General features: G+C 34.9%; 2 protein-coding genes across 2 annotated transcripts; one reads left to right on the forward strand and one right to left on the reverse strand.

Annotated features, from left to right (window-relative positions):
• Positions 1–4,069: 4,069 nt before the first annotated feature.
• On the reverse strand, positions 4,070–4,429 carry LOC138886827 (uncharacterized). The gene has a single exon (XM_070168522.1). It carries the CDS (start codon positions 4,427–4,429, stop codon positions 4,070–4,072), a length of 360 nt encoding a protein of 119 aa, XP_070024623.1.
• A 4,466-nt stretch (positions 4,430–8,895) lies between these two features.
• Positions 8,896–14,902, forward strand: LOC104241066 (stromal 70 kDa heat shock-related protein, chloroplastic-like). Its single transcript, XM_009795979.2, has 8 exons — positions 8,896–9,692; positions 11,202–11,454; positions 11,988–12,067; positions 12,150–12,292; positions 12,432–12,530; positions 12,738–12,927; positions 13,130–13,528; positions 14,163–14,902. Exons 1-8 carry the CDS (start codon positions 9,180–9,182, stop codon positions 14,562–14,564), a joined length of 2,079 nt encoding a protein of 692 aa, XP_009794281.1. The 5' UTR covers positions 8,896–9,179; the 3' UTR covers positions 14,565–14,902.
• The last annotated feature ends 12,270 nt before the right edge of the window (positions 14,903–27,172 follow it).

Consider the following 27,172-nt stretch of genomic DNA (forward strand, 5'->3'; position numbering starts at 1 on the left):
ACATTATTTAACACTTCCCCTCAAACTAGGTGGTGGGAAAATATTAATTACACCTAGTTTGGATTTCAAATACTCATGTTGAACTTTGGTTAGGCCTTTTGTAAGAATATCTGCTGGTTGATCTGTTGTTGTAATGTACTTGGTGTTGATAAGACCTTGTTGAATTCTTTCTCTCACAAAATGGCAATCGATTTCAATATGTTTAGTTCTTTCATGATAGACTAGATTTGCAGCAATTTGTATTGCTGCTTTACTGTCACTATAGATGTCAATAGGTAGCTGAATCTTTGTATCAACTTCAGTCAGTAGACCATATAACCAAATTAGTTCAGCTACTGTCGTGGTTAGGCTTCTGTATTCTGCTTCTGCAGAGCTTCTGGATACAGTAATCTGCTTCTTAGACTTCCATGAAACCAATGAATCACCAACCTTGACTAAATAACCGGTAACTGATTTTCTAGTTAGAGGACATGCAGCCCAGTCTGCATCACAATAAGTTGTGATTGTGTTACTTTGAGAGCTTGATAATAGGATCCCTTCGCCTGGCTGATTTTTCACATATCTTACTATTCTTAATGCAGCTTCCATGTGAGATCTTTTAGGCTGTTGGAGAAATTGACTAAGAGTCTGAACTCCAAATGCTATATTTGGCCTTGTCACTGTCAAATATAACAGTTTTCCTATTAATATTTGGTAGGATGTTTGATCAACTGTACTGTCTTCATTTCTTGAATACTTTGCCTTGCCAATGTGATCATCATACTGTTTAGAAGTTAGTTTGATGTTAACATCTATTAGAGTTATTGCTGGTTTGGCAGCAGCTAATCCAGCTTCTGAAATCAACTCTAAAGCATATTTCCTTTGATGCATATTAATTCCTTGACTGGACCTGGCAAACTCAATCCCTACGAAGTATTTGAGCTCCCTCAGATCTTTCATTTTGAAGGCATTTTGCAGTAGAGTCTTTGTTTCTTCAATTATGTGCAGACTGTCACCTATAATTAACATATCATCTACATAAACTAGAATTAGAGTAGTACCTTCAGTTGTCTTTCTGATGAATAGGGAGTGATCATATTGGCATTGTTTGAATTTGAACCTCAGCAATGCTTCACACAGTTTTGTATTCCATTGTCTAGGTTCCTGTTTAAGTCCATATAGGGATTTAACAAGTCTACACACAGTTTTCTCCCCCTGACTTTTAAATCCCTGTGGTAGGTCCATATAGATTTCATCAAATAGATCCCCTTATAGAAAAGCGTTGTATACATCTATTTGATGTATATGTCATTTCCTTGAAGCTGCTAGTGCTAGAATACTTCTTACTGTTACCATTTTCACTACAAGTGAAAAGGTTTCTTGATAGTCAATTCCTTCCTTTTGGCTATATCCTTTAGCCACTAATCTAGCTTTGAATCTTTCAATCTTTCATGTGGCAGTATATTTGATTTTATAAATCCATTTACATCCTATAGGCTTCTTACCTTCTGGAAAAGTCACAATTTCCCAAGTATGATTATTTTCAAGAGCCTTTATCTCTTCATCCATAGCTTGAATCCATCTAGGATCTAAAATAGCTTCAGAATAGTTATTTGGTTCAGACATTGTTGAAGTTGTAGCTAGATATAACTGATATTTAGATAAGAGATGATCCTAACTGATATATTTATTTAAAGCATAAGGAACATTCTGATGAATATTTAGAGATACAAAGTCCTTCAACCATACTGGAGGGTGTTTGTCTCTGCAGGATCTTCTTCTGTTTTCAGCTAAGGTCTGATGTTGAGCTTCAATAACACATGGTGTTTGTGAGCTATTAGTTTGTGTAGCATCTGAACCTAGCCCTTCATCTGTTTGAGCTTGAACTACATCTGTGTAGTTTTCTTCAATGTTGTGTTGCATACCATTTTCACTATAGTCTGTAAGCATATCCGTATTGTCACCTTCTGTATTCTGCTGTATATTAGTTCCACTAGGTTCTGAGTTGTCACCAACATTTGTAGTTGTATTTGTATTTCTGTTTTGAGATAGTATTGGATGATCATACATCATTCTCAATTCTGGAGTTATATCTACAAACACCTGTGAAGGACTATTGTCCTTTTTGTGAATGGATACATATCTTCTCTAAATATGACATCTCTACTTGTGAAGAAAGATTTGTTAGTTGGATCATATAAAATATACCATTTTTGGACTTCTGAGTACACCATGTGAATAGCCAGCTTAGCTCTAGGCATTAACTTGTCATGTTCTTGTACTGTTTTTGCAAAACACAGACATCCTATTATTCTAAGATGCATAAAAGATGGCTTTCTTTTATGTAGTCTTTCAAATGGAGATATGTTGCCAATAACAACACTAGGCATTCTATTTATTAGATATACAACAACTAGAACACAGTAACCCCAAACCTTAATAGGTATGTGAGCTTGAAATCTAATAGCCCTTGTAACTTCCAATATATGTCTGTGTTTGTTCTCAGCTACACCATTCTGCTGAGGTGTATACACACAAGTTCTTTGATGTATGGTTCCTAACTCTTTAAACATCTGTTCACACACAGAGGTCACAAACTCTGACCCATTATCTGTTATTATGACTTTTACTATTCTATCATACTGAGTTTTGACATATTTGAAGAAATGCTGAATTGAAACACAAGCATCAGATTTTTGTTTTAGCAGAAATATCCAAGTCATTTTTGAAAAATCATCTACAATAGTCAGAAAGTACTTATTTCCATCTATAGTAGGCACTCTATAAGGCCCCCACAAGTCTACATGTATAAGATCAAAACACTTGCTACTTTGTATACTACTTGTAGGAAATGGTAACCTAGTCTGTTTGGCACAAGGACATACAATGCCCTTATTTATTCTATTTCTGATAGTATCAGTATCTATATGTAGTATTTTCTTACGAGTCTGGGTGGACACATGACCACATCTTCTGTGCCACAGCACTATATCTGATTGTTCACTCTTATTTGTGTCATTTTTCTTTGCAGTCAAAGCTATCATTCTGTTCCTTTCAGCTGTATTAGTGTACAGAAGATATAATTCATCATTCTCTTTACCAATCTCCTTCACCTTCCCAGTGAAGAGTTCCTGAAATACACAAAAATCAGGAAAAAATGTTGCTGAGCATTGCAACTCTTTGGTTATCTTAGAAAGTGATAACAGGTTATACTTGAATTTTGAGGGACATAAAACACATTAGTTATAACACCATTTTCTAATATAGAACTTGCTCTTGCATGAGTGACAGTTGTAATATCTCCATTGTGAAGTAAAACTTTCTTTGGATTGTTTGATTCATTTATTGTCCTTTCATCTATTAACTTTTTGTCAGCTACCATATGATTGGTTGCCCCTGTGTCTATAATCCAGTAACTAAGGCAATCAGAAACTAGTAAGGCTATATCCATACCTGCCACATTAGCTGCAGTAGTTGAGCTTGATACACTAGTGTTATTCAGCATTTGCAGAATCTGTTCATACTAAGACTTTGTAAGAGCATAGTTTTCAAGACCTGACTTCTTCATATTTGGATTAGGTCCTTGAGCTTGAGCATTAGTCCCTGGCTTTGTCTGATCTTGCACATTTGTATTTTGCCCATAATTAAACATAGGCATTGAGTTTGATTATTGATCATTAGGCTGATTGGATTCTGTCAGTAAATTCACATTATATGCTGCATTTGCCCCATCATTCATTCTCCTCTTGTTCTTGAAATCTGCAGGATATCCCACAATCTTATAGCAGTTTTCTTTACTATGTCATTTCATTTTACAGTAGTCATAGTAAACATTATAATTCCTTCTAAATCTCTGATTCTGATTTGCACTAGATTTTGAGTACATAGCAACCTCATAGTTTCCTACTTGACTTGTAGGGTTAGATCCCAAGATTCCTGAAGTTGCAGCAACAGATTTTTGACCTTCCTCTCTCACAATCAGTGCATATGCTTGATTTACTGTAGGAACAGGACTTCTCATCAGAATTTGACTCCTAGCCTGTGAGTATGAATCATTCAGCCCCATTAAAAATTGATATAACTTTAATTTCTACAAGTAAGCTACAAACTCCCTTGATTTTGGACAGTCACAACTAGATGCTGGTACTAATGCTTCAAACTCTTCCCATAGATCTTTCAATTTCGAAAAGTATACTGATACAGATGATGTTCCTTGCGATAGAGTAGCAATTTCCTTGTGAAGATTGAAGGTTCTTGAACCATCTATCTTGTTGAACCTTTCAACCAAATCTTCCCAGACCACTTGTGCACTAGATGCATACATAATTCCTCCAAGAAGCCCTTTTCCAACTGAATTCATAATCCAAGAAAGAACAATTGTATTTACTCTTTCCGAGTGATTCCACATCATTTCTAAGAATCTTTCTTTTCTGTATGTGCCATCAACCATTCATAGTTTATTCCTGCCCAACAAAGTCACTCTCATAGACCTGAACCAAATTGAGTAATTCTCCATTCCAGTCAATTGAAAGAGATGATTTGAATCCCACTAATATTTGCAGGAGACAAGAATACCATTACAATAGTCAGGTTTCCACTCAAATATCACCAATTGCTGAAATGTTCTTCCTGTTGGATCCATAACAGTAATTTCATCTGGTAGGGGATTAGTAACATTAACCTCTATTAACATCCTTGCGAATGAAACTCTAGTCTGTTTTGCAGTACATTCATCAGCATATTTTGGCACTCCAATTGCACTGGCAATTCTACTTAGTGAATCTCTGCTCCAACAATTCATTGGTAGGCTAGGGAATCTCACCCACAGAGACAATTCAGTTAAGAATTCAACATTAAAATCAAATTCAGGGCACCATTGCTTTATAATCATCGGTTTATTGTTAATGCTATATGGCCCAGCATATTGAACTTCCTGCAGATCCGCAATCGACTTGAATTTTACTATATACTAACCTTCCTCGAGGTAATACACTTCCGGTTCAGCAACCATGTTCCAGTTTTGAATTATAAATCTTCTCATATAGTTATATCCTGGTATTTCCCCAATCACATAAACCACTAATGCTGCTTTCCATTTATCAGTTTCCCTATTCGTCTCATCCTTATCCAGTTTTACCATGACATTTCCATCAATCATTCAGGTGGTATGTAATCAAGTGACATACCGTTATTTGCTGCTCGATTGCGATTGAAAAGCCCAGACCATGATTTGCTTGTCTCTTGCTCCTCCACTGTTTGATTGACTTGCTTCACTTCTGGCTGTGTGATATGAATTGCTTCTGGTAATTGCATCTTTACAGGTTCACTTGAATTCAATTTCCTTGGTCCAGATGTCGATTTCCCTGATAGTAGTGGAGATAGAAGGGGAAATTGGTTTGTTAATGGAGTAACTACTTTCTGTTCGTTTCCATTCTCTAGTGTTTCTGCTATAACCCTAGCACTGACTGAGCTTCCTACTCTAACTACTGCATGTTTTTTGGGTCTTCCTCGCCCTCTAGCCATGGCCGCCGCTAACGGCGAAGATTAGCTTAACGGTCGCCTTAGTCTGGAGAGAGAAATTTTTCTTTTAAAGGCTAATATTATTAGGATGTAACAACAACAAGCCAGCGTAATCCCACAAGTGGGGTCTGGGGAGGGTAATATGTACGCAGACCTTATCTCTACCCGAGGGTCAGAGAGGCTGTTTCCAGGAGACCCTCGGCTCAAAGAGGCAACAAGAGACACTATATTAGTACTATCAATAGACTCATAATAAAACAACATAAAATACCATAAAATCCATAACATAACATAAATACCATAAAAACAAAGTAACAGCAATATAAGAGATATAGGAAATACGAGAAAGATGTAAGGTATTAATACACAGCAGATAAAGCCCATCATCAGTAGTTGATCAATAGCATCCTAAGACTAACTCCTAACTGGCTAGTCTCACTCTAGTGCGCTGTAAAAAAGACATCACAATTTCCCCTAACCTACAACCTTAATGCTCGATCTCCACAATTCCCTGTTTAGGGTCATGTCCTCAGATAAAACTTAAATGAGTTATATTGGTAATATATATGTAGTTAACTATATATACACCACATATGCGTATTTAATATAAATAAACAAATTTTATGAATTAAACCAATTCTAAGCTTTTTTATAAGTGTATTATTTCTCATAGTAAAGAGGAAACAATATCTAATCCATTATCAGTTGCTAATATTTTCGTAAGTTATTTGATATTTCTTAAGACTTTATTAACTTATTGATATTTTTAAGACCGCGCGAAGCGCGGACAATTTTACTAGTAACATATTAAGAATAAGCAAAATACATAAGTTATCCCCTAAACTATGGATCAAATCCATGTTATACATTTTTTCCGGAAAAATCAACTATTCCGAAGTGTGGTTAAGGCACCTCACTTTTGACCAAGTAAATTACACGCAAAAGGGGCACGTGAAGAGGTGAAAAATGAGCATTTGAATTTTTTTTGAACGGTGTAGATTCGAGCAAATTGATCCAAAGGTCTAAATACTTTTTACCTTTTATCCTTTTATTCTTTTACCATTATACACAAAATACAAAAGAAAAGAAAAAAATAGCTAATGCTAAAACCTTCGTCCCCAACCTCCTTGCTCACTGGTCTTGTTCCCACGATAAACCTCATCCAAGCGCTCCAGTAAATCCAAGTAGGAAGAAAAAAAGAAATAATCTTTAGATTTAATATCTACTCTCGTGTTTTTCTCCAAAGCCATGGAGTTATCAATGAAACCCTTATCTTTTTGTCTTTTATCAGCCGAAAATGGAGTTCTTCTTGAAACTCCAGCCGGTGAAATAGTTTAAATTCTGCTTTAAGTTGAAAAAAGAAAGAAGTTAATACAGTTGGGTGCTTCATTTATATGAATATGACAGTAGCACAAGAAGAGAGTTAATGAGTTTTTCCTTGTAGGTTCTATCTGCCATGACTGCTAAGGATTTAGAGGAAAAATCATTGCACACTTTCACTACAACTTAACTGGTGCAAAATCAATAATCCATTTTAGATATCAATCAAAGAAATTCTGGGTTTTTCTTAAAGAATGGGAGAAGCAAGATGTTTTATGAGGGAATTTTCTGATTAATCGGAGAGGAAAGTGGACATGGGGAGGGGATGGGAAAGATAAGAGACGGGTGGGGTGGGGTTTGTTTTCTGATTTCTTTTTCTTATTTAAAAATTAATATCAATTGGGATGCAAATTATGCATTTTCTTCTCTTTTTTTTCCTTGAGTTATGACACATATTACGATTTAATTAGCGCGTGTGATGCAATCTCGAAGAAGAAGTGGTCAAACATAAAAAAGGTGTCTTAAGCACACTTCGGAAAGGTTGAATGTGTAAAGTAATTTTTGTCCGCAAGAAGTGTGTAACAGAGATTTGGTCCATAATTCAAAGGATAACTTATGTATTTTGTCTTAAGAATATGAAAAATATTTAATACAAAATTTATGATGTAGCATGGCTTTGTGTTATGGTGTTGGAGCATAAGAAATTATTTCTTTGTTGTCGTAATATATAGTAAGGTACCACAATACATTTAGGGCATTATGTATGATGTCATGGACTCGTCATGGTATTTCGTTAATTTCTTTTCCTTCACTATTGTTTGTGATAAGTCCTTCGTATATATTGTGAGATATATAGTATTGTTGTTGAATATTTATTTGTACCTTATGGAGTAGTTATATTGTGAAATAATTTATGTACATATTATTTTTGTGCTTGTTGTGTTTTTTGATCTTTTTAACATTTATTTCAGTAGTATTCAAAGTGGTGGGTCGAGAATATGACTGAGTATATTTATATATAACTCACTCCTTATTCAGTTATTGTGATGAGCTACTGCCTTAGTCATGGAGACTGCCAAAAGAGTTCTTTATTTTTATTTGTGATTGATTCCTTTTCTCTTCGGGTCTACACATCTCTTAGATGGTCTAGTGTGACTTTAAATTAATTTTGGGATATTAACATTCATGATTAATTATCAATATTAATTTATTAAATAATGCTAATTAAAGGTTAAGGTATATAAATATGGTTTTCCTGATAGTATGTGCTAGGGACCAATCATATTTATAGCTCGTTTGGCCAAAACCGTAAAAATCAGCTATTGTGAGAAGTACTTTTGAAAAAGTACTTTTGGCTAATTAATTTGAAAATTACTTCTAAGCAGCCATTAGTGTTTGGCCAAATTATTAAACTATTTCTAAGTGTATTTTTCTCAAAAGTGCTTTTGGAGAAAGACTATTTTTTTCTGCTCCAAAACTGCTTTTGTATCTCCTCGAAAATACCTTTTTTTTTTCAAAAGCTTGACCAAACACTTTAATTTTTTTTTAAAAAAAATGCTTCCGAGATCAGAGAAGCTTGGCTATTAGATAGTTTAGGACGTGATAGAGCCCGTTTGGATTGGCTTGTTTTAAGTGTTTTTAAGCCAAAATAGCTTTTAAGTCATTTTGTAGTGTTTGAATAAAGTAAAAAGGTACTTTTAAGGTACTTTTAAGTAAAAAGGTACTTTTAAGCACTTGTTTTTAGGCTAAAATAACAAAAACAAGCCAAAAGCGAAAAATTAAAATTCATAACTTATGGCTTAAAAGCTATTTTGATTTGGATAACAATTAACTCACCAATTTCGCAAAACGTTAAATTGAAGTTTGTGTTGTCTGCACCAGAAGCTCCTGGACTTTCCCACAATTTTCCGCAATCATTCACATGAATATACCAAAATCCAAAACTCAAGACAAGGACCTCGTTACAACACTGTCCAACAACAACAACAACAACAATAACAACGCAGTGTAATTCCATAAGTGGGATCTGGGAGGGGTAATATATACGCAGACATTACCTCTACCCGAGGGGTAGAGAGGCTGTTTCCAGGAGACCCTCGGCTCAACGTTACAACACTGTCCAAAACAGCAAAATCTTGATCCAACGGCCATTAATCCCCTTCTCATCCTACGTCCCTGGACCCTTCTAGAATTGTCCTTTTACCAAAAATGTTCTCCTCTCTATATATAAACCCCTTTTCGTTTCAAGTCTTCACGATCATCGTTGGCTAGTTTGTTGCACTCTTTTTCAAGAAACGAACCAGACACCTTTTTTTGTTAAATTAGGAAAGTCTCAATTTTTTTTCACTTTGTAAGAAAATATGAGCTCAATTATGGCTGCAACTGCAACCCACCAAGTGAAAATCCCCGGATTTTCCGGGCTTAAACTCGACAAGAAAACACCATGCTTTGTATCAAGAGAGAAATGTTACAGCAACAAAGGAGTATTGAGGCAAAAGTACAGACCCATGAAAATAGTGAACGAGAAGGTGGTGGGGATAGATTTAGGTACAACAAACTCAGCAGTGGCAGTAATGGAAGGTGGACAACCGACAATAGTGACAAATGCGGAGGGACAAAGAACGACGCCGTCTGTGGTGGCGTATACGAAAAACGGCGATAGATTAGTCGGGCAAATAGCGAAAAGGCAAGCGGTGGTAAATCCTGAGAATACTTTTTTCTCGGTAAAGAGATTTATAGGGAGGAAGATGACGGAGGTTGATGAAGAATCGAAGCAGGTATCGTATAGAGTGATGAAGGATGAGAATGGGAATGTTAAACTTGAGTGTCCTGCTATTGGTAAGCAGTTTGCTCCTGAGGAAATTTCTGCTCAGGTATGTGCATGTTAATTATGCGCCCTATTTTATTTTTCAATAGTCCGAAATTTTATAATAATATTTCTATCTTTGTATTTTTTCAGTATGAATTTAAAGGGGGGGGGGGGGGAAGAAAGATTTTAGCTTTTCGTGGGAGTATGGCATGAGTTACTTCAACATCGTGATAACAAATTATAAAAGTTGGGCATCTTAACTTCTATACTAGAAACAAATGGTATCTCCAATTATAGTCCTGTGGGATGTAAAATATATCTCTTCTCACCGTCCGTATAGTGTATAAGACAAATGTATGCATTTTGATTAGGGTCGTATTCTATGGCTACGATTCTACCATATATGTCTTTTTCATTCCGTCGAAAATCGATTTTATGGTATAGATGCTTATGACTTATCCCTCTATACCTTGCGGTAATGATTATTGACGTAATTTTTCTACCTTGTGTACATTCCGATAATGATGGTATTTTTCCAAAATCAAACTTTGTTGTTAAGAACCTCGAACTAGCCATCACTTAGAAGGTAATTTTAAAGATCATCAATTACTAATGAAATGGATATAGCAGTAGCTTGTTGGAATCCCAGAGTTTTTACTTGATCTAGGATATGTGATGTATGCTATTCCAAAGTGATCTATTAATCTACTAATAAGTTGTTTCATGACGGTTCTGTCTATCGCTTTATTGTGAAAGACCGGATTGGCCCGTTCTACCGTAAGTACCTTCATATTCTGCTGAGTAGAATTCGACAATGGGTTTGAGTCAATGAAGTTGGGTCATTCTATTTTGGAACCGTCATAAATTGGGGATAGAAGGAGTATTACATTTGAACGCTGAAATATATGTATTATGAGTTCTGCTTGAAAATTGGTCAAATTGACCCTAGGAATAAGTGTTTTTTGCTTTTATCAACTTTGGCGCGAGAATTTAGGTTGAGGTTTCTGCTTGATATTTGAGTGATTTTGGTTACTCTGTTTTGTGCAAAAATTTTGTTTAGTGATTGTGCTTATTTAAGCATTTTTTTTCTACTATATTCTTCGGAAACCATATTTAGTTTGGGTTATTTCTTATCATGTGTAGGCTGGTAGCTTGGAATTAGTAATTTGTTAGACAGCACTGAGAAAATCAATGCTGATTATGAAAGGTTGTTACTGTTGTCTGCAAAATATATGTTTGTACTTTTTATTATTCCTCAATCTATGAGTTAGATTATTCTGAGGCAGATGGAGTTATTAGACATCTGCGGTCAGGGAAGGAGCTAGTATTTGGTTTACGGGTTCGGCTTAACCCAGTCACTTTGGTCAAAGTCTGATTTGTCTATCTATTGAATATGTACAAATTATTAGTTTAGAACCCAATAACTTGAAAGCTTAGAATTCTGAACCCATAAGTTTCAAATCCTAGCTACGCCTTTGTCTGTGGTTACCTGTTTCAGTAGTAATTGAATCCACACTTTCATGCTTCTTTTCTTGGTATTCTGAAGAGAGTTCGCTTTGCTTCTGGCTCCCAGGTCTTAAGGAAGCTTGTTGATGATGCCTCAAAGTTCTTGAATGATAAAGTTGCTAAAGCAGTGGTTACAGTACCTGCATACTTCAATGACTCCCAGAGAACTGCAACGAAAGATGCAGGTCGCATTGCCGGATTAGATGTTCTCCGCATAATTAACGAACCCACTGCTGCTTCATTGGCTTATGGATTTGAGAAGAAGAATAACGAAACCATTCTAGTGTTTGACCTGGGAGGTGGTACTTTTGATGTGTCAGGTATGTGAGGAGACTTTTTGATTGAGGCAAGATCTGGTTTGAATCTCATCTCTTCTATATGCAGTAATTGGCTTCTTTCATATAGCACTTAGGGGTTGTTTGGTACATGGGATAATGATAATAATCCCGGGATAGAATTTGGAATTGTATTTATCCCACGTTTGGTTATAAGTATTAGTTAATCCCAAGAAAAATTTTACACTAAAATGGTGGGATTACCTATCCCATAAACAAGGCGGGGTAGCTAATCCCTTGGGATATCCCACTATATTGGATATCCGGCGATATCTCACCATTGTACCAAACGACTACCAAGAATATAAAAAGGGCTGATCATATGAACCTTTGCTTTTCCAGAGAGTTATCTTCCTCCCTACTAGGTTTTGAGTTGCATTAATGTTTCTATTTATGTACTTCAACGTAGAACCTCAGTATTATGGAGTAGAAGGAAAACAAGTTCGCACGATGTAGGTAGATTAATTTCTGACTTCAAATGTGCTTTTGTATCTGCACTAACTCACAAGTTAATGCAGTTCTTGAGGTTGGAGATGGAGTATTTGAGGTGCTCTCTACCTCAGGCGACACACACTTGGGAGGTGATGATTTTGATAAGGTATTAATTTAGCAATACCTTCTCTTAGCTTATATGCACCTTTTCTGTCTGTACTGTGCTTACATGTCTTTTTATCAAACAGAGAACTGTCGACTGGCTTGCTGAAAATTTCCGAAAAGAAGAAGGAATAGACCTTCTGAAGGATAAACAAGCGCTTCAACGTCTTACTGAAGCTGCTGAAAAGGCAAAGATAGAATTGTCAACCTTGACTCAAACTAATATCAGGTATGTGTCTGTGTTAGTTGTGTCATGTGTGCACAAAATAATTGCTTCTTTCTCTTTCTTTGCTCCCCCTTCCTGGAAAAAAAACAGCTGCTTCTGCCTTAGCAAGCTTTCATTGAATGTGCCTTCCCTTCTTGTGCAGTTTGCCATTCATCACTGCTACTGCAGATGGTCCAAAACATATTGAGACAACACTTACAAGGGCCAAGTTTGAGGAGTTATGCTCAGACTTATTGGACAGGTAACGATTTTTTCATAAATTACCTGTCATTTAGTATGGGGATGCCAATATGATTAGATTTATTTTTCAAGTGTGCAATAGTTCAAAGTTTGATATTTTGTTTTCTGTAATCTAAGATTGTAGTTAACTCGCATACTCGAGCTTGTTTCTTAAATTTCAGTCTTAACCTTCTGACTTGACAACTCCACTTGGAATGTATCTTCACAGGCTTAAAACACCAGTTGAAACTGCCTTGAAGGATGCCAACCTTTCCTTCAAAGATATAGACGAAGTAGTTCTTGTTGGTGGATCGACACGAATACCAGCTGTTCAAAACCTTGTCCGCAAGATGACTGGTAAAGAGCCTAATGTTTCTGTCAATCCTGATGAGGTAGTTGCTCTTGGAGCTTCAGTTCAGGTTTGTGGCTCTCTCTCTCTCTCTCCAAAAAACTCTTTGTGCAAAGTGGGCTTGTATGCATGATGCATCCGTCTCTATGACCTCGCCTTAGATTTCGTGCATACTGCTGCAATGTTGTGATGCGGTTGTGTTACCTCGCCTTAGATTTCGTGCATACTGCTGCAATGTTGTGATGCGGTTGTGTTCTTTTTCATATTCTCAGGCTGGTGTCTTGGCTGGAGATGTTAGTGACATCGTGTTATTAGATGTAACACCATTGTCACTTGGTCTGGAAACTCTAGGTGGAGTTATGACAAAAATCATCCCACGAAATACAACACTACCGACTTCAAAGTCAGAAGTCTTCTCAACTGCGGCAGATGGGCAAACCAGTGTTGAGATTAATGTGCTACAAGGTGAAAGAGAGTTTGTAAAAGACAACAAGTCTCTTGGAAGGTTCCGTCTGGATGGGATTCCTCCAGCTCCTCGTGGTGTTCCCCAGATTGAAGTAAAATTTGATATTGATGCCAATGGTATTCTCTCTGTCACGGCTACTGATAAGGGTACCGGAAAGAAGCAGGACATTACTATAACCGGTGCTAGCACTTTGCCCAAAGATGAGGTATATCTCTTTAGATCTGTTACTCCCTCCGTTTCATATTACATGAGGTAGTTTGACTCTGCACGGATTTTAAGAAAAAAGAAGAATACTTTTGAAACTTGTGGTCTTAAAAGCTTAAGGGGTAAAAAGTTTGTGGGGCCATGATATTTGTGTGGCTATAAAAGCTCTCATTAAAGGTAAATGGGTAAAATGAAAGAGTTTAAAGTTGAATTATTTCCAAATTTAGAAATGTGTCATTTGTTTTGGAATAGACAAAAAAGGAAAGTACCTCTTTTAATATGAAACGGAAGGAGTACTTCCCATGCTGAATAGAGCACATTCTTTTAATATTGGTATTTTATCCAACTTACTGCTACCATAACTTCAAGTATTAAATAGTGCGATCTAATGCCTGATAAGGCACAGCCACAGACCCTGATTTTTTCTCACACCTTGATGAAGTACTGCCCTGTAGCTTTAAAATTGGATCCTTAAGTTGCATGTTAAAATATGTGAGAATATTAATTGTGGGAATAACTTTCAATGCTGTATGTCAGTAACTTGTAGTATTTGTTTAAATTAAGGCTTGTGGTTATTAGTCAATCTAATGACATATTACTCATTGGTCCACCTTTTGATAAAATGATTTTTTCAGGTTGATAGAATGGTTCAGGAAGCTGAGAAGTTTGCTAAAGAGGACAAGGAGAAGAGGGATTCCATTGACACAAAGAACCAAGCAGAATCTGTTGTATATCAAACTGAGAAGCAGCTAAAAGAGTTGGGAGACAAGGTGCCAGCTGATGTTAAAGACAAGGTGGAATCGAAACTGAGAGAGCTCAAGGATGCCATAGCTGGCGGTTCAACACAAACCATTAAGGACACAATGGCTGCGTTGAACCAAGAAGTCATGCAGCTGGGACAGTCTCTATACAGCCAGCCAGGTGCTGCTGCTGGTCCTGCTGGTGCTGCTGCTGGTCCGGCAGGGGCATCTGGTTCCAGGGGCAAGGATGATGGAGATGGAGAAGTAATCGATGCAGACTTCAGCGAAAGCAATTAAGAAACAGAATCAAGAGTTCACCAATGCATTAGACGGCCTTTCTGTATAAATCTTTTGGCAACCACACCTAGATGATAGAGTAAAGGTATATATTTGTGTGAATCACAGTGGGAGATGACAAAAATTGTACATGTGTGACTAGCTTACTGGAGTGTAATGAAGTTGAGAAAATGGATTTTCTGAGCTAGTATGTTTCCAAAATCTGAAAATGTGTAGGGAGGTTAGGATTACTTTTAGGATTACTTTGCTGCCGGCGCCGTCTGAATTATGCTCCTCAGGCAGCTTAAGTATGAGTGTGTATGATTGTTAAAGATGTAACAATTCTGTATTTGCCTTGAGCCTGGAGTTCACATCGAGTCGAGAGGGTTAATAATAGGGGAAGATGAACAACATTGCTCTCTCTTTAGCATATGTAGAGCAAATGCTCTCCATTATGCAAAATTTGGAGTCCCAGCAAGTAATGGAGGAGACATAGGCCTTAGATTCTGAATAGTGAGTCAAGAAGTATATTGACAGCCTGCATCTTAGCTTCATCAATCATCATATGAGTGAGTTAAGCACATATAAGCAAAAGGGTAATTCGGTACACAAAGAATCAATTGTTACTTCATGGCTTGAACACCTGATCTATATAGGTCACACGGAGATAACTTTATCGTTGTTCTAAAGCTCTCCTTCAGTAAGCGCATATAAACTAGGGAATTTATATAATCCTAGAAGACATATAGGTGAGCTCATGGGTAGGGATTTGTAATCAGAAGAGTGAAAGAGTGAATTTAACCTTATCTATAACTCCATTGAGGTGAATGCATGTAAATTCTAGGAATGGTGTTCTAGGAACTGAATGGTGTTATAGAAAAGGGAACATATAAGGGAACAAATGGGATCAGTTCTCTTAACTGTCGTACAGTCAACTCTACAGTTGTAAAAATTGTTTCACTGTACCGACTGGAAGCAGTGCAACGGCTATTGCTAAAGGCGAAACCAAAAGCTGAAATGTCTCTATCCCTTCGCACATACTCTCTCATATATAAACAACATGATACAAGGTTTAACCTACACTTGAGAATTTGAAAAAACTCTATCATTCAAGTGCTAGCCGCCACTGTTTTCTCCATGTGCACTCAAAACAAAGCTGCTACAAATCAAGGACCAGATCCTAACACTGAAGATATCTTGAGTCCTTATGTTTGTTGAGTCTTTGACTTTTGTTCTTTACTTGTATTCCTAGACAACTTTTTAGAAGTATTTCGTAGGACAATTTTTAACCATTATTGTTTTGGTTGTTGACTAGCGTTAGTCAAGAGTGTTACTTTGTAATAGAGTTATTGCAAATGGCTTACAATAGAGTTATTGTAAGGGGTGAGGGATTAAAAGTTTAATTCCTAGATTGTAATAGGTTGTAATATGAAGTTTGCTCAGTTTTGATGGAGTTGAAATCCTGTTGGGGTAGGTTATGGTTTTTAATCCCTTAAGCAGGGAGTTTTTCACGTAAATATCGTGTGTTCTTCATTTACTGCTTCTTTACTGTAGGAACATAGAGAACATGTGTCTCTATACTGTTTGGTGGACCCTTAGCATCTATCAAAATACATGTAAGCTGACTTGAACATCACCGTTATAAAGCAAAACGGATCAAAGGTAAAATTGAAGATCAATTTTGGACAAGAAAGAGAAAGAAGTGGTGCATTCTCAGAATCGTGATTAAGTGTCGTTTTCATAAATAACTATAAGTTCCACAACTAAACAATGTAGGTGTCATCTCTAACAAGCTACAACTAAACAAAGGCAAAACCTTAGTAAGTAATTAACCTATGATTATATAAATTGTATACAGCAATGAGTAATTAGATTGTACACTGGCAAATAAATGTAGTAGTAAAGGATAACTTCGTCCAACATAACTAGGCGTGGAAGCAGAGGCGGACCTATGTATAGAGAAAGAGGGGTAATCGGAACCCGTTAACCTCACAAAAATTATAGATATATAAGCTGCACTAACTATATAATAGAAGAATAAAAAGTGAAACTTTGCCTAACATTTTCTAGCTAAGTAATAGTGCAATATACTAGCAAGTCTTTTTTTTTTTTTTTTTTAACTCTCTCATTTCTGTTACATCACTGACTTGATTAATCTAGAATCGTATTCCTAAAGTGGAAGTGTTCCTTACTAATAGTTTTTCTACTCTCAGTGCTCAAACCAAAATCTTAGTTAGAACAAAATAATCTTTTTTTTTTGTCAGAAAGATAACATATATTACTAGTGAATACGTACAGAGAGTTGGGGCCTAACTGACTCCCTATTACAAGCCGTAGTGCTAGATTCAAGCACAATCTACAAGTTACTATTCATCACACCAATAATATACTATTCCTTCTATCCCAATTTACAAGGCGGAGCCCGGATTTTGAGAATCAAATTTTTAAAATTTTGACTGTGAATTCGGACATAAAATATTTGAGTTCTTTTAAACAAAATTTATCTGTTTAGAAACTACATAAAAAGTATTATAAGTCGTAATAATTAATAATTCAAAATATTTAAAAAGAATATAAAAAAATCGCAGTAAAAAAGAACTCGTTCGACTCTGAAAATCGTAACTCCGCTACATAAAATTGGGACGGAAGGAATAAGAGCCCGTTTAGATTAGCTGATTATAAATAGCTGACAAGCTTGAAGCGCTTAAACGCATTTTAAATGCTGAAACTGATTTTTAAAATAAGCATTTACGTGTTTTGATAGAAGTGTTGAAACTGATAATAAGCAGTTGATGTGTTTGATTAAAAAAAATTATTAGCTATTTTTTTGTTAAAATGATTAAAATACTCTTGAATTTTTTTCAAAAGATTACAAATTTTAAAGAAAAAATGTAAAGAAAAGAATAAACAACGAATATGGAATGAAGAGAAAGTTAGAAAATTTATTTTGGGAAAAGTATTTTGTAAATTAGAAAAAATTTCTCCCTCTATTTCAAATTAGATGAGTACTTTCCTTTATAGTCCGTTCCAAAATAAATGATACATTTCTAATTGTGAAAATAATTTAACTTTAAACTATTCATTTTACTCCTAATGAGAAGCTTTTATAACCACACAAATGGCATGGGCCCACAAAGCTTCTAAGACCACAAGTTTCAAAAGTTTCTTTTTTTTTTCTTAAACTCTGTGCCGAGTCAAACTAACTCATCTAAATTGAAACGGAGAAAGTATTAAGCATAAACGAATAAAGGTGTTGGTCAAACTAAAAGTACTTGTAAGCTGAAAAGCCATAAGTTGGGGGTGACCAGCTTATGACTTATGACTGATTTTAACTTATAAGTTTACCAAACGCGTAGATAAGCCAAAAAGTGTTTATAGATCGATTTGACCAACTTATAAGCTTACCCAAAGAACTGCTTGCTTTCAAGTGTGATCATCAGCTTAATTACATACTCCCTCCGTTTCAATCTATGTGAATCTGTTTGACTGGATACAGAGTTTAAGAAAAAATGAATACTTTTAAAATTTGTGATCCTAAACAAGTCAAAAAGGGGCTCAGAGTATTTGTGTGGTTATAAAAGCTTCTCGTTAAGGATAGAATTGTAAGTTTAAGCTAAATTGTTTGTAAATTTAGAAAGGAATCATTCTTGTTGGAACGGACCAAAAAGAAAATAAGTTCACGTAAATTAGAACGGAGGGAGTACTTGTGTAAGTTTATCACAAATTCACAATCATCTTACTTTTCAAAAAGACATAGGGAAATTTAAAGGTAGAAGAAAGAGAAAGGGGAAAAAAAAGAAAAACCAAAGGAAATAATTGTTAAATCTTACATAGAGAATAACTACTAACAAACACCCCCTGCAGCTAAATCCAAGATCCTAAAATCCCAGCAATCTCATGCAAACTCTAAGAATCTTGCCTTTCTCCTTCTTCCTCTGTTTGCTGTGCACAACATTAAAATTCTCATGAGTTTCTTCATCAGAAATTGGATAATCATTTTGATGATGAATTCTGCAATATCCTCCAGCTGATGAAACTGATGATGATCTTTTCATTGAACATGTCCTCTTAACTTCCTTCTTCTCTGCCATGGATTGAACAGAGCGACTTCTGCTTAAAAGAACTCCAAACATCTCTCCATTCTCTTCTTCTCCATTTTCTTGATCTTGAACTGAACCATATTGGAAATTCATAGACTTTTTGGAAAACTCATTTTTGTTGGATTTTTCTTCATGGGGTTTTGATATTTTTGGTGGGGTTTGAGTTTGAGATAATGGAAAAGAAAGATTTTGAGAAAGAAGTATAGATTCTGATTTGCCTTTGCTGTTGATTCTGGAATATTTGTTCATTCTTTCTTTTCTTGCTGCAGCAAATGGTAATGTTATTTTTGCAGTGTGTTTTGTGGAGTTTCAAATAGTAGTTGGAAGGTGAAAGAGAATTGAGTGTTGAAGTTGTCAAAAGGGAATAAGAAGAAGAAAAAAAGGGATGAGAAGGTAAGTCAATGATTGTGTGAAAATGTGTGATTGTGATCAGAGACTTCTCGGACTCAGAATTTGAAAGTTGCGGATGCACTTGATTTGTATATCGTGTGCCACTACTACTAATTTGGACGAGAGGGGTTGCTCTGATGGTAAGCAACCCCCACTTCCAACCGAGAGGTTGTGAGTTCGAGTCTCCCCAAGTGCAAGATGGGAAGTTCTTGGAGGGAAGGATGTCGGGGATCTATTTGGAAACAGTCTCTCTACCCTAGGGTAGGGGTAAGGTCTGCGTACACACTACCCTCCCCAGACCCCACTAAGTGGGATTATACTGGGTTGTTGTTGTTGTGCCACTACTACTAATATATTACAAGACATATACATGTATACATAGAATTTTTGCCGAATTATCCGGGTACCGGTGACCCCTCCAATTACTACATAGGTTCGCCTCTAATTGTGATGTAAGGAAAATTGGATGTTATTAGGAGGGAAATATGAGTTCCCTAGCTCTTAGGATATATTTTATAAGTATAAACAGTCTCTCTACCCTAGGAAAATTATCCGGGGATCTATTTGGAAACAGTCTTTCTACCCTAGGGTAGGGGTAAGGTCTGCGTACACACTACCCTCCCCAGACCCCACTAAGTGGGATTATACTGGGTTGTTGTTGTTGTTGTGCCACTACTACTAATATATTACAAGACATATACATATATACATAGAATTTTTGCCGAACTATCCGGGTACCCGTGACCCCTCCAATTACTATATAGGTTCGCCTCTAATTGTGATGTAAGGAAAATTGGATGTTATTAGGAGGGAAATATGAGTTCCCTAGCTCTTAGGATATATTTTATAAGTATAAATTGTATTATTGACGGTGTAAAATAATATCTAAACAATTCGATATTTGTAAGTTAATTGTACGTAAATTTTTATAATTAACATTAATTGGTAACTTGATAAAAATAATAATTTACTTGCTGTCAATTGCACTAATAGTGTAAAAAACTAAACAATATTATTATATAGAATTTATTAGTTATCTTTGTCCATTCCCTATCCTTTTCCCATTTCACAGTATTAATGGATTATTGGTGGTGCTTAAAAATTTAAGTTCATAAAGCTGGTAATTGTGCATGATTCTCTAGCATATAGAGGTATATATACAACAACAACAACAACAACAACAACAACAACCCAGTATAATCCCACTTAGTGGGATCTGGAGAGTGTAGTGTGTACGCAGACCTTACCCCTACCCTAGGGTAGAGAGACTGTTTCCAAATAGACCCCGGCATCCTTCCCTCCAAGAACTTTCCACCTTGCTCTTGGGGAGACTCGAACTCACAACCTCTCGGTTGGAAGTGGGAGTTGCTTACCATCAGAGGTATATATAGTGCTTTTAAAACATTCTTTAAACTGAAAATAAGGTGGTGTATGGCTTTACTCGTTGGTAGTTTCCACAAAACCTTTTCTTGAAAAAGTTTTTTTAAAAAAAAAAAAAAATTAAATGCCAGTCTTTGCTATTAGCAAATTGAAATTCAAAAATAGCAAGATTTACAAGTGGTCATTCAAAAATAGCCACAGTTTCAAAAGTAATTGAAATTTAGCCACTTTTCATGTAAAGATAAATCTTAACGAAAATGTTGTTCAAAATCCGGAAAATACTCCAGTATATTATGTTGGAATTTTCCATGTTACAGCAAAATAGTGGCTATTTTTCAATGACTTTGCAAATGCTGGTTATTTTTGAATAACCAGTCCGAAAACTGGCTAGCTCGTGCTATTTTTACGCAAATCCACCATGTTATCCCTTTGACTTCCAAATGTATTAAGGATGATAATGGCGTGGTGGTGGTGGTAGTTGAGTATAGTGGTGGTGGTGGCATGGTGGTAGTTGATAATGGTAGGTGGTGACGGTAGTTAATAATGAGTATGTGATAGAATCTTAATGAAATTAAGTCTGTTATAGATCTTAATCATACATACCTATTCAGACTCATTAAGTGGTTGTGAAGTAAAAACAACAAACACACTTAATGATTAAGATTTGAATAATTAAGATTCAGACTTTAAAAACAAACGCACTTGATGTTTGATATCGAATAATTAAGATTCAGACTTCCACTAAGTACAAACAAATGAGAATACTTCTTCAATATGTACACATTTACATCTTACACTTTCTCTTAAGACTTTCTTCCCCTTATGCACCAATTTCTAGACTTTCTATTTGACAAATTAAAGAACAGGACAGAAATTAGGTCGTTTCAATTTAAATGACACGCTTTCCTTATTAGTTCTGTTAAAAAAGAATGATATATTTCTACAATTGGAAATAATTCAAAGTTTAAACTCTTTATTGTACCCATTTTATTCTTAATGCGAATTTTTTATAATCACACAAATGGCATGGCCCCACAAAAATTTTATCTCATAAACTTTTAAGACCACACGTTTTAAAAGTCTTTCTTTTTTTTTCTTAAATTTCATGCCGAGTCAAACTAACAGACGGAGTATTTCACAATCTCCCCTCGGTATTTGATATTACATGCTGAGTTCACATTGATATTTCTATAGGTAGGTTGATTTTGCAAGCTGGGTATATTCAACAATATTTTTCAGTTTTTGTAATTTTAATAGTGTGAGGAACGTGTATCTTTTCAACAACAACAACAACAACGATTCAGTATAATCCTACAAGTGGGGTCTAGGGAGGGTAATACGTTTATTTTTTCAACAACAACGATCCAGTATAATCTCACAAGTGGGGTCTGGGGAGGGTAATACGTTTATTTTTTCAACAACAACGATCCAGTATAATCCCACAAGTGGGGTCTGGGGAGGGTAATACGTTTATTTTTTCAACAACAACGATCCAGTATAATCCCACAAGTGGGGTCTGGGGAGGGTAATACGTTTATCTTTTGGAGTGTATAAAATAAGTTGTCGCACAAGAAGTCAACAAATTTGATGAGATTTTCCACCAAGAGTCTTGATGGAGTGTTTGAAAATTCACTTGATGTTAAAGATGGGTAGATGTACTAATTTATTGAATTGAAGTAAGGACACAACACAAAAAACAAAAATAAATAAATATAGGGTACTGATATAGGGTATGTGGTACAATTAATTGATAAAAGCTTATCCTAATGTGTATTTAAATTAAATCATAATTTATCATGGTTAAGTGATAAATTAAAATAACAATATATACTTAGTAACTATAATTTAATGAAAATCATGGTTGTGAAGATATGTGTCATGTATTTATTGGACTGATGTAAACTCCTAGTTTATCCTAAATTGTTTATCTATGTTACAATTAAATTGTTAGTTCATGTGTTGAGTAAAAAAAACCGACATATAAATATATAAATTTTATTTATATTTTTAAGACTTTATAGTGAATTTTCTTTAGAAAATGTAGAAATATTTGGGATCCTCTTATGTATTAACCTTGAAAGCGTAAATTAACGAAAAATTATTGTTAGACGACTAAGAAAATAACTATCACGTGTTACTAAAAAAATTCTCCTAGTAGAATATTTTAATAGATCATATTTTTCTATATTTACTAAACATATATTCACTTATCAAAGCTTTATCTATAATTTTAACAAAATAAGATTGAAATAATATTCATGTAACAAAAAAACCTGAAAACCCGAAAAACCCGATAAAACCGAACCAATCCAAACCGATATTGTTGGTTTGGTTTGGTTTTGATAAAAACCGAACCAACTCGGTCCATGTACACCCCTAGTTTGTAGTACTAGTTTATTTTTTAAGTTATAACTCCTTATTTTTTGTTGTCCTATTATTTTTGTAAACTAATAACTTTGTTATTTTAAATCTATTAGAGTCTAATAAAACTCTAAATTGAGTAAATAGATTCTTTTTTGTTTAAGTTTAAATAAAAATGTAAATTTAAGTATATGAGTTGTTAACATATTTAGCTAAAGTAATTGGTTTTTGTTAAATGTTTTATATTTCGTGCCCTATTTTTTTGAAAGAAGAAAATAATTCGAACCTTATTTTAAGGTAATATTATGAATCCAAAACACAAGCGCTGGACAAATTCTGCTTATCGGTACAACCCCTATTGTGGATTAGTGTAGTTTTTAGTTGAACCCGCTTACGTAAAATTTAGGGTTCGTCACCGATCTTTCCTCGAACCCTGAGAGATTAGTGCACTGAGCTGCCCTTAAATATTTGCACGTGTCATTTACTTTAAACGACATTATTACACGTCAACATTTTTTTCACAAAAGTAGAGTAAATTTTTAAAAAATATTAATTAGTTTAGGAAATTGGATGCTACCTTTTTTGGTAGGAGAGAAAGATTTTATGATCCGATCCTACCTAGGATCCCAATAACACCACTTCCCGTCCGACTTGCAACCCCTCTCGATGATTGTTGACTCAACATTGATTTCGTGCTTGAGTTGGAGGGCTCTCCCTCCATCCATCGAGTCAAGTAATTCGCTATCGGAAATTAATCCAACGCCTATCTCATGCCATGCTTCTTCTTTCTCCGAATCGGTTCCTCGTGTCAGTCATTGAAACTTTGGTAGGATCAAACACTTTCCTCCCCCTTCGCAATCACTCTCTATTTGTATCCTAGGTGTCACGAAAAGACTCAATTCAAATAATAATATTTGTTTTTTTTGGTCATAAAATAATAATATTTAATGTATGCAATGTTGATCTCTTTTCCTTTTTCTATTTTTTATAATAATGATTTATGGGTGTAAACCATTAATATCTTACAAACATTTGCACAGATAATTAATGCATCATTCCTCTGAGTCGAATACAACAACAACAACAATAACTCAGTATAAATCCCACAAGTGGGATCTGGGGAGGGTAATATGTACGCAGACCTTACCCCTACCCCAAAGGATAGAGAGGCTGTTTCCAGGAGACCCTCGGCTCAAAAAAGCAACAGGAGCCGATATATTAGTACCATAAAAATGCATAATAAAATAGCAATATAAGAGATATGAAATACAGAATATGAAATACGAAATACGAAATAGATGGCTGGTATAATAAAACTAGCAGGTAAAGCCCTGCATCAAAAGACGACCAATGACATTCTTAGTCTAACTCCTAACTAGCTAGTCTCACTCTATTGTGCTGTAGAAATATTCACAACTTTCCCCTAACCTACAACCTTAATGCTCGACCTCCATAATTCCCTGTCAAGGGTCATGTCCTCAGTAATCTGAGTCGAATATCTATTGAAAACGGTCTTTTTTATCTTCACAAAATAGAAATAAGGTTATATACATACTACCCTTTTTGAACCGTACTTATAAAACTATATTGAGTTTATTATTGTTGTTGTTATTGTCGTAGACTTATTCTCGGTGAGACAATAAAGTCATTGTCATAATTGGGTAGTTGTATTGATTTTAAAAGCTTCATTCATAGAAACTGACTTTGAAAAAAGGACACCACAATTTACCAAAGAAAAAAAAAGACACCACCAAAAAAAAAAAGTTATAATTATAATTTAAGAAGACATCAATGTGTGTGATAGTACTATTTTAGGTGACTATGGTAATGTTGATAAGATGTCTATTCTTTTCTATGTTCCTCATGAGTTTGATTGTGTACCGAATGTTTACGCTAAATTATAATTTATTATGATTAAGTGATAATATATATATTAATTAATTTTAATCTAATAATAATTATATTTGTAAAATACGCTTCATGTATTTATTGAATTGGTGTAAATAATAGGAGTAATTTTTTATCATTAAATGTGTCTATTTGTTGAAGTTTGGCAAATTGTTGAAGTTTGACAAAATGTCAAAGTCCCACATCGGTTGGGAGAAGATTGAGGGGATTTTTCCCCCTATAAAAGAAGGCCCAATGTTTAGGATTTAAACACGCCTCTCATTTGCCTTTTCATCTGTTTAAGGCATTTGTATCTTCTCTCTTTAGTATTATTTCACTTGTATTTTTGGAGTGGAATAAAATATTGGTTGTGTCCGAGGAGTAGGCAAAATTAGCCGAACCTCGTAAATTCTGGTGTTCTCTTTATTGTTGCTTTATTGTCTTATTTATTATTTAGTGGTTGTCATAATTTTTGATATAGTAGTTGTGACTTATTCACACTATATACATTTGGCTTCCGCAACAATATGTGTTAGCTCAACGTGGGGAATTTAGGTTTTATACCTACACAAAAACTGGGCGGTTCCTTCTTTTTTGTTTGTTTCTTTTGAAAGTGACTTGAAATGGGAGTGCATGATAGTTGGTTACCCTAAAATCGGATAATAATTGAATTTATAGTTGGTTTTAAGAATATGTGGTATAACTTGACACAAATTAAGAAGATATACAACAACAACAACAACAACAACAACAACAACAACAACAACAACAACAACAACAACAACCCAGTGTAATCCCACAAGTGGGGTTTGGGGAGAGTAATATGTACGCAGACCTTACCTCTACCCGAGGGGCAGAGAGGCTGTTTTCAGGAGACCCTCGACTCAAAGAGGCAACAAGAGACATTATATTAGTACTATCAATAGACTCATAATAAAACAACATAAAATACCATTAAATCCATAACATAACATAAATACCATAAAAACAAAGTAACAACAATATAAGAGATATAGGAAATACGAGAAAGATGTAAGGTATTAATACACAGCAGATAAAGCCCATCATCAGTAGTTGATCAATAGCATCTTAAGACTAACTTCTAACTGGCTAGTCTCACTCTAGTACGATGTAACAACAACAACAACAACAACTTAGTAAAATCTCGCTAATGGGGTCTGGGAAGGGTAGTGTGTACGTAGACCTTACCCCCATCCCAAAGGAGTAGAGAGATTGTTTCCAAAAGACTCTCGGCTCAAGAAAACAAAAAGACAAAAGAAGACAATATTAGTATCACTACAGAAATCATAGAAAAAATTTGAAAGTGACTTGAACTGGGAGTGCATGATAGTGATATTTGTTGTGAAAGTTAAAAAAAAATTACTAAGAAACAAAAAGGAGAAGAAAACAAGGTTTCATAATTGTGTAAAACTCTTTTGGAAAGCAAGTATAAGATTAAACATTTGGCTTTTAAAGTTTGTGATTAAGAATATTCACAAATTGGGACAAGCTATTACATTAAGAATTAGATTAATTGCTAATCCTAGGTGGATAGTTTAATTTATTCAAGACAAAAATAACCTTACAATAAATTTATATTTTCCAAATTATGGCTCATTAATATAATATTTTCTTTTCCTTTCCTTTTTTTTTTAATTTCTATTATACATTTATTCTCTTTTTTATTTTAATCATATTTTTATTTTCTTTTTTCTCCTAATATTTTTTGACATATTTAAATTATCATATAAATAATAAGTAATACCTAACACTCAATAGTATTTCTTTGGAATAACTATATTTTATATTAATTAGAATTTTCAGTTTATATTTTTACTTTACGTTTTATATTTTAATTGAATTCTTTTCTAATAAATGTTTAAATTTATTTTTCTTTTCTAAATAATACAACAACAACAACGTACCCAGTATTATCCCACACCGTAGGGTCTGGGGAGGGTAGTATGTACGCAAACCTTAACCCTACCTTGTGAGAATAGAGAGGTTGTTTCCAATAGACCCTCGGCTCAGGAAAGCATAAGTACCACAATAATGAAAATATAAACAAGAAGGGATAGTATCAAAAAGCCATATAAAAGCATAATAAAAACAACAAGACAGTAAGGTGTCAACAATGAAAGAAACAACGATTAGTCATAAAAAACTACTATCAACAAAAAGCGAGATTGTGCGTCAATAGTACTGTTATGAACACTCAAGACTACCTACTCTACTACCCTAATCCTTAACCTCCATACCTTCCTATCAAGGGTCATGTCCTCGGTCAGCTGAAACTACGTCATGTCTTGTCTAATTACCTCTCCCCACCTCTTCTTAGGCCTACCTCCTCGTAGGCACTCCAATCTCAACCTCTCACACCTCCTCACCTTTTCTAAATAATAATAATCGCAAATTGAATATTAACTATCTTTTTTCGTAATTTGATACTTAAATGTACTTTTTTTAAAGATTGACCAAATACAATGAGCTTGCAAAAAGTACTATTCAAAC

The sequence above is a fragment of the Nicotiana sylvestris genome, chromosome 3 (assembly GCF_000393655.2).
Source record: "Nicotiana sylvestris chromosome 3, ASM39365v2, whole genome shotgun sequence".
NCBI classification, from domain to species: domain Eukaryota; kingdom Viridiplantae; phylum Streptophyta; class Magnoliopsida; order Solanales; family Solanaceae; genus Nicotiana; species Nicotiana sylvestris.

Coding starts and splice junctions, on each gene's coding strand:
- LOC138886827 (XM_070168522.1), bottom strand. CDS start 4,429: ATGGTTGATGGCACATACAGAAAAGAAAGATTCTTAGAAATGATGTGG.
- LOC104241066 (XM_009795979.2), top strand. CDS start 9,180: ATGAGCTCAATTATGGCTGCAACTGCAACCCACCAAGTGAAAATCCCC. Junction 12,293..12,431: donor TTGACTCAAACTAATATCAG/GTATGTGTCTGT, acceptor CTTCTTGTGCAG/TTTGCCATTCATCACTGCTA. Junction 12,531..12,737: donor TGCTCAGACTTATTGGACAG/GTAACGATTTTT, acceptor GTATCTTCACAG/GCTTAAAACACCAGTTGAAA.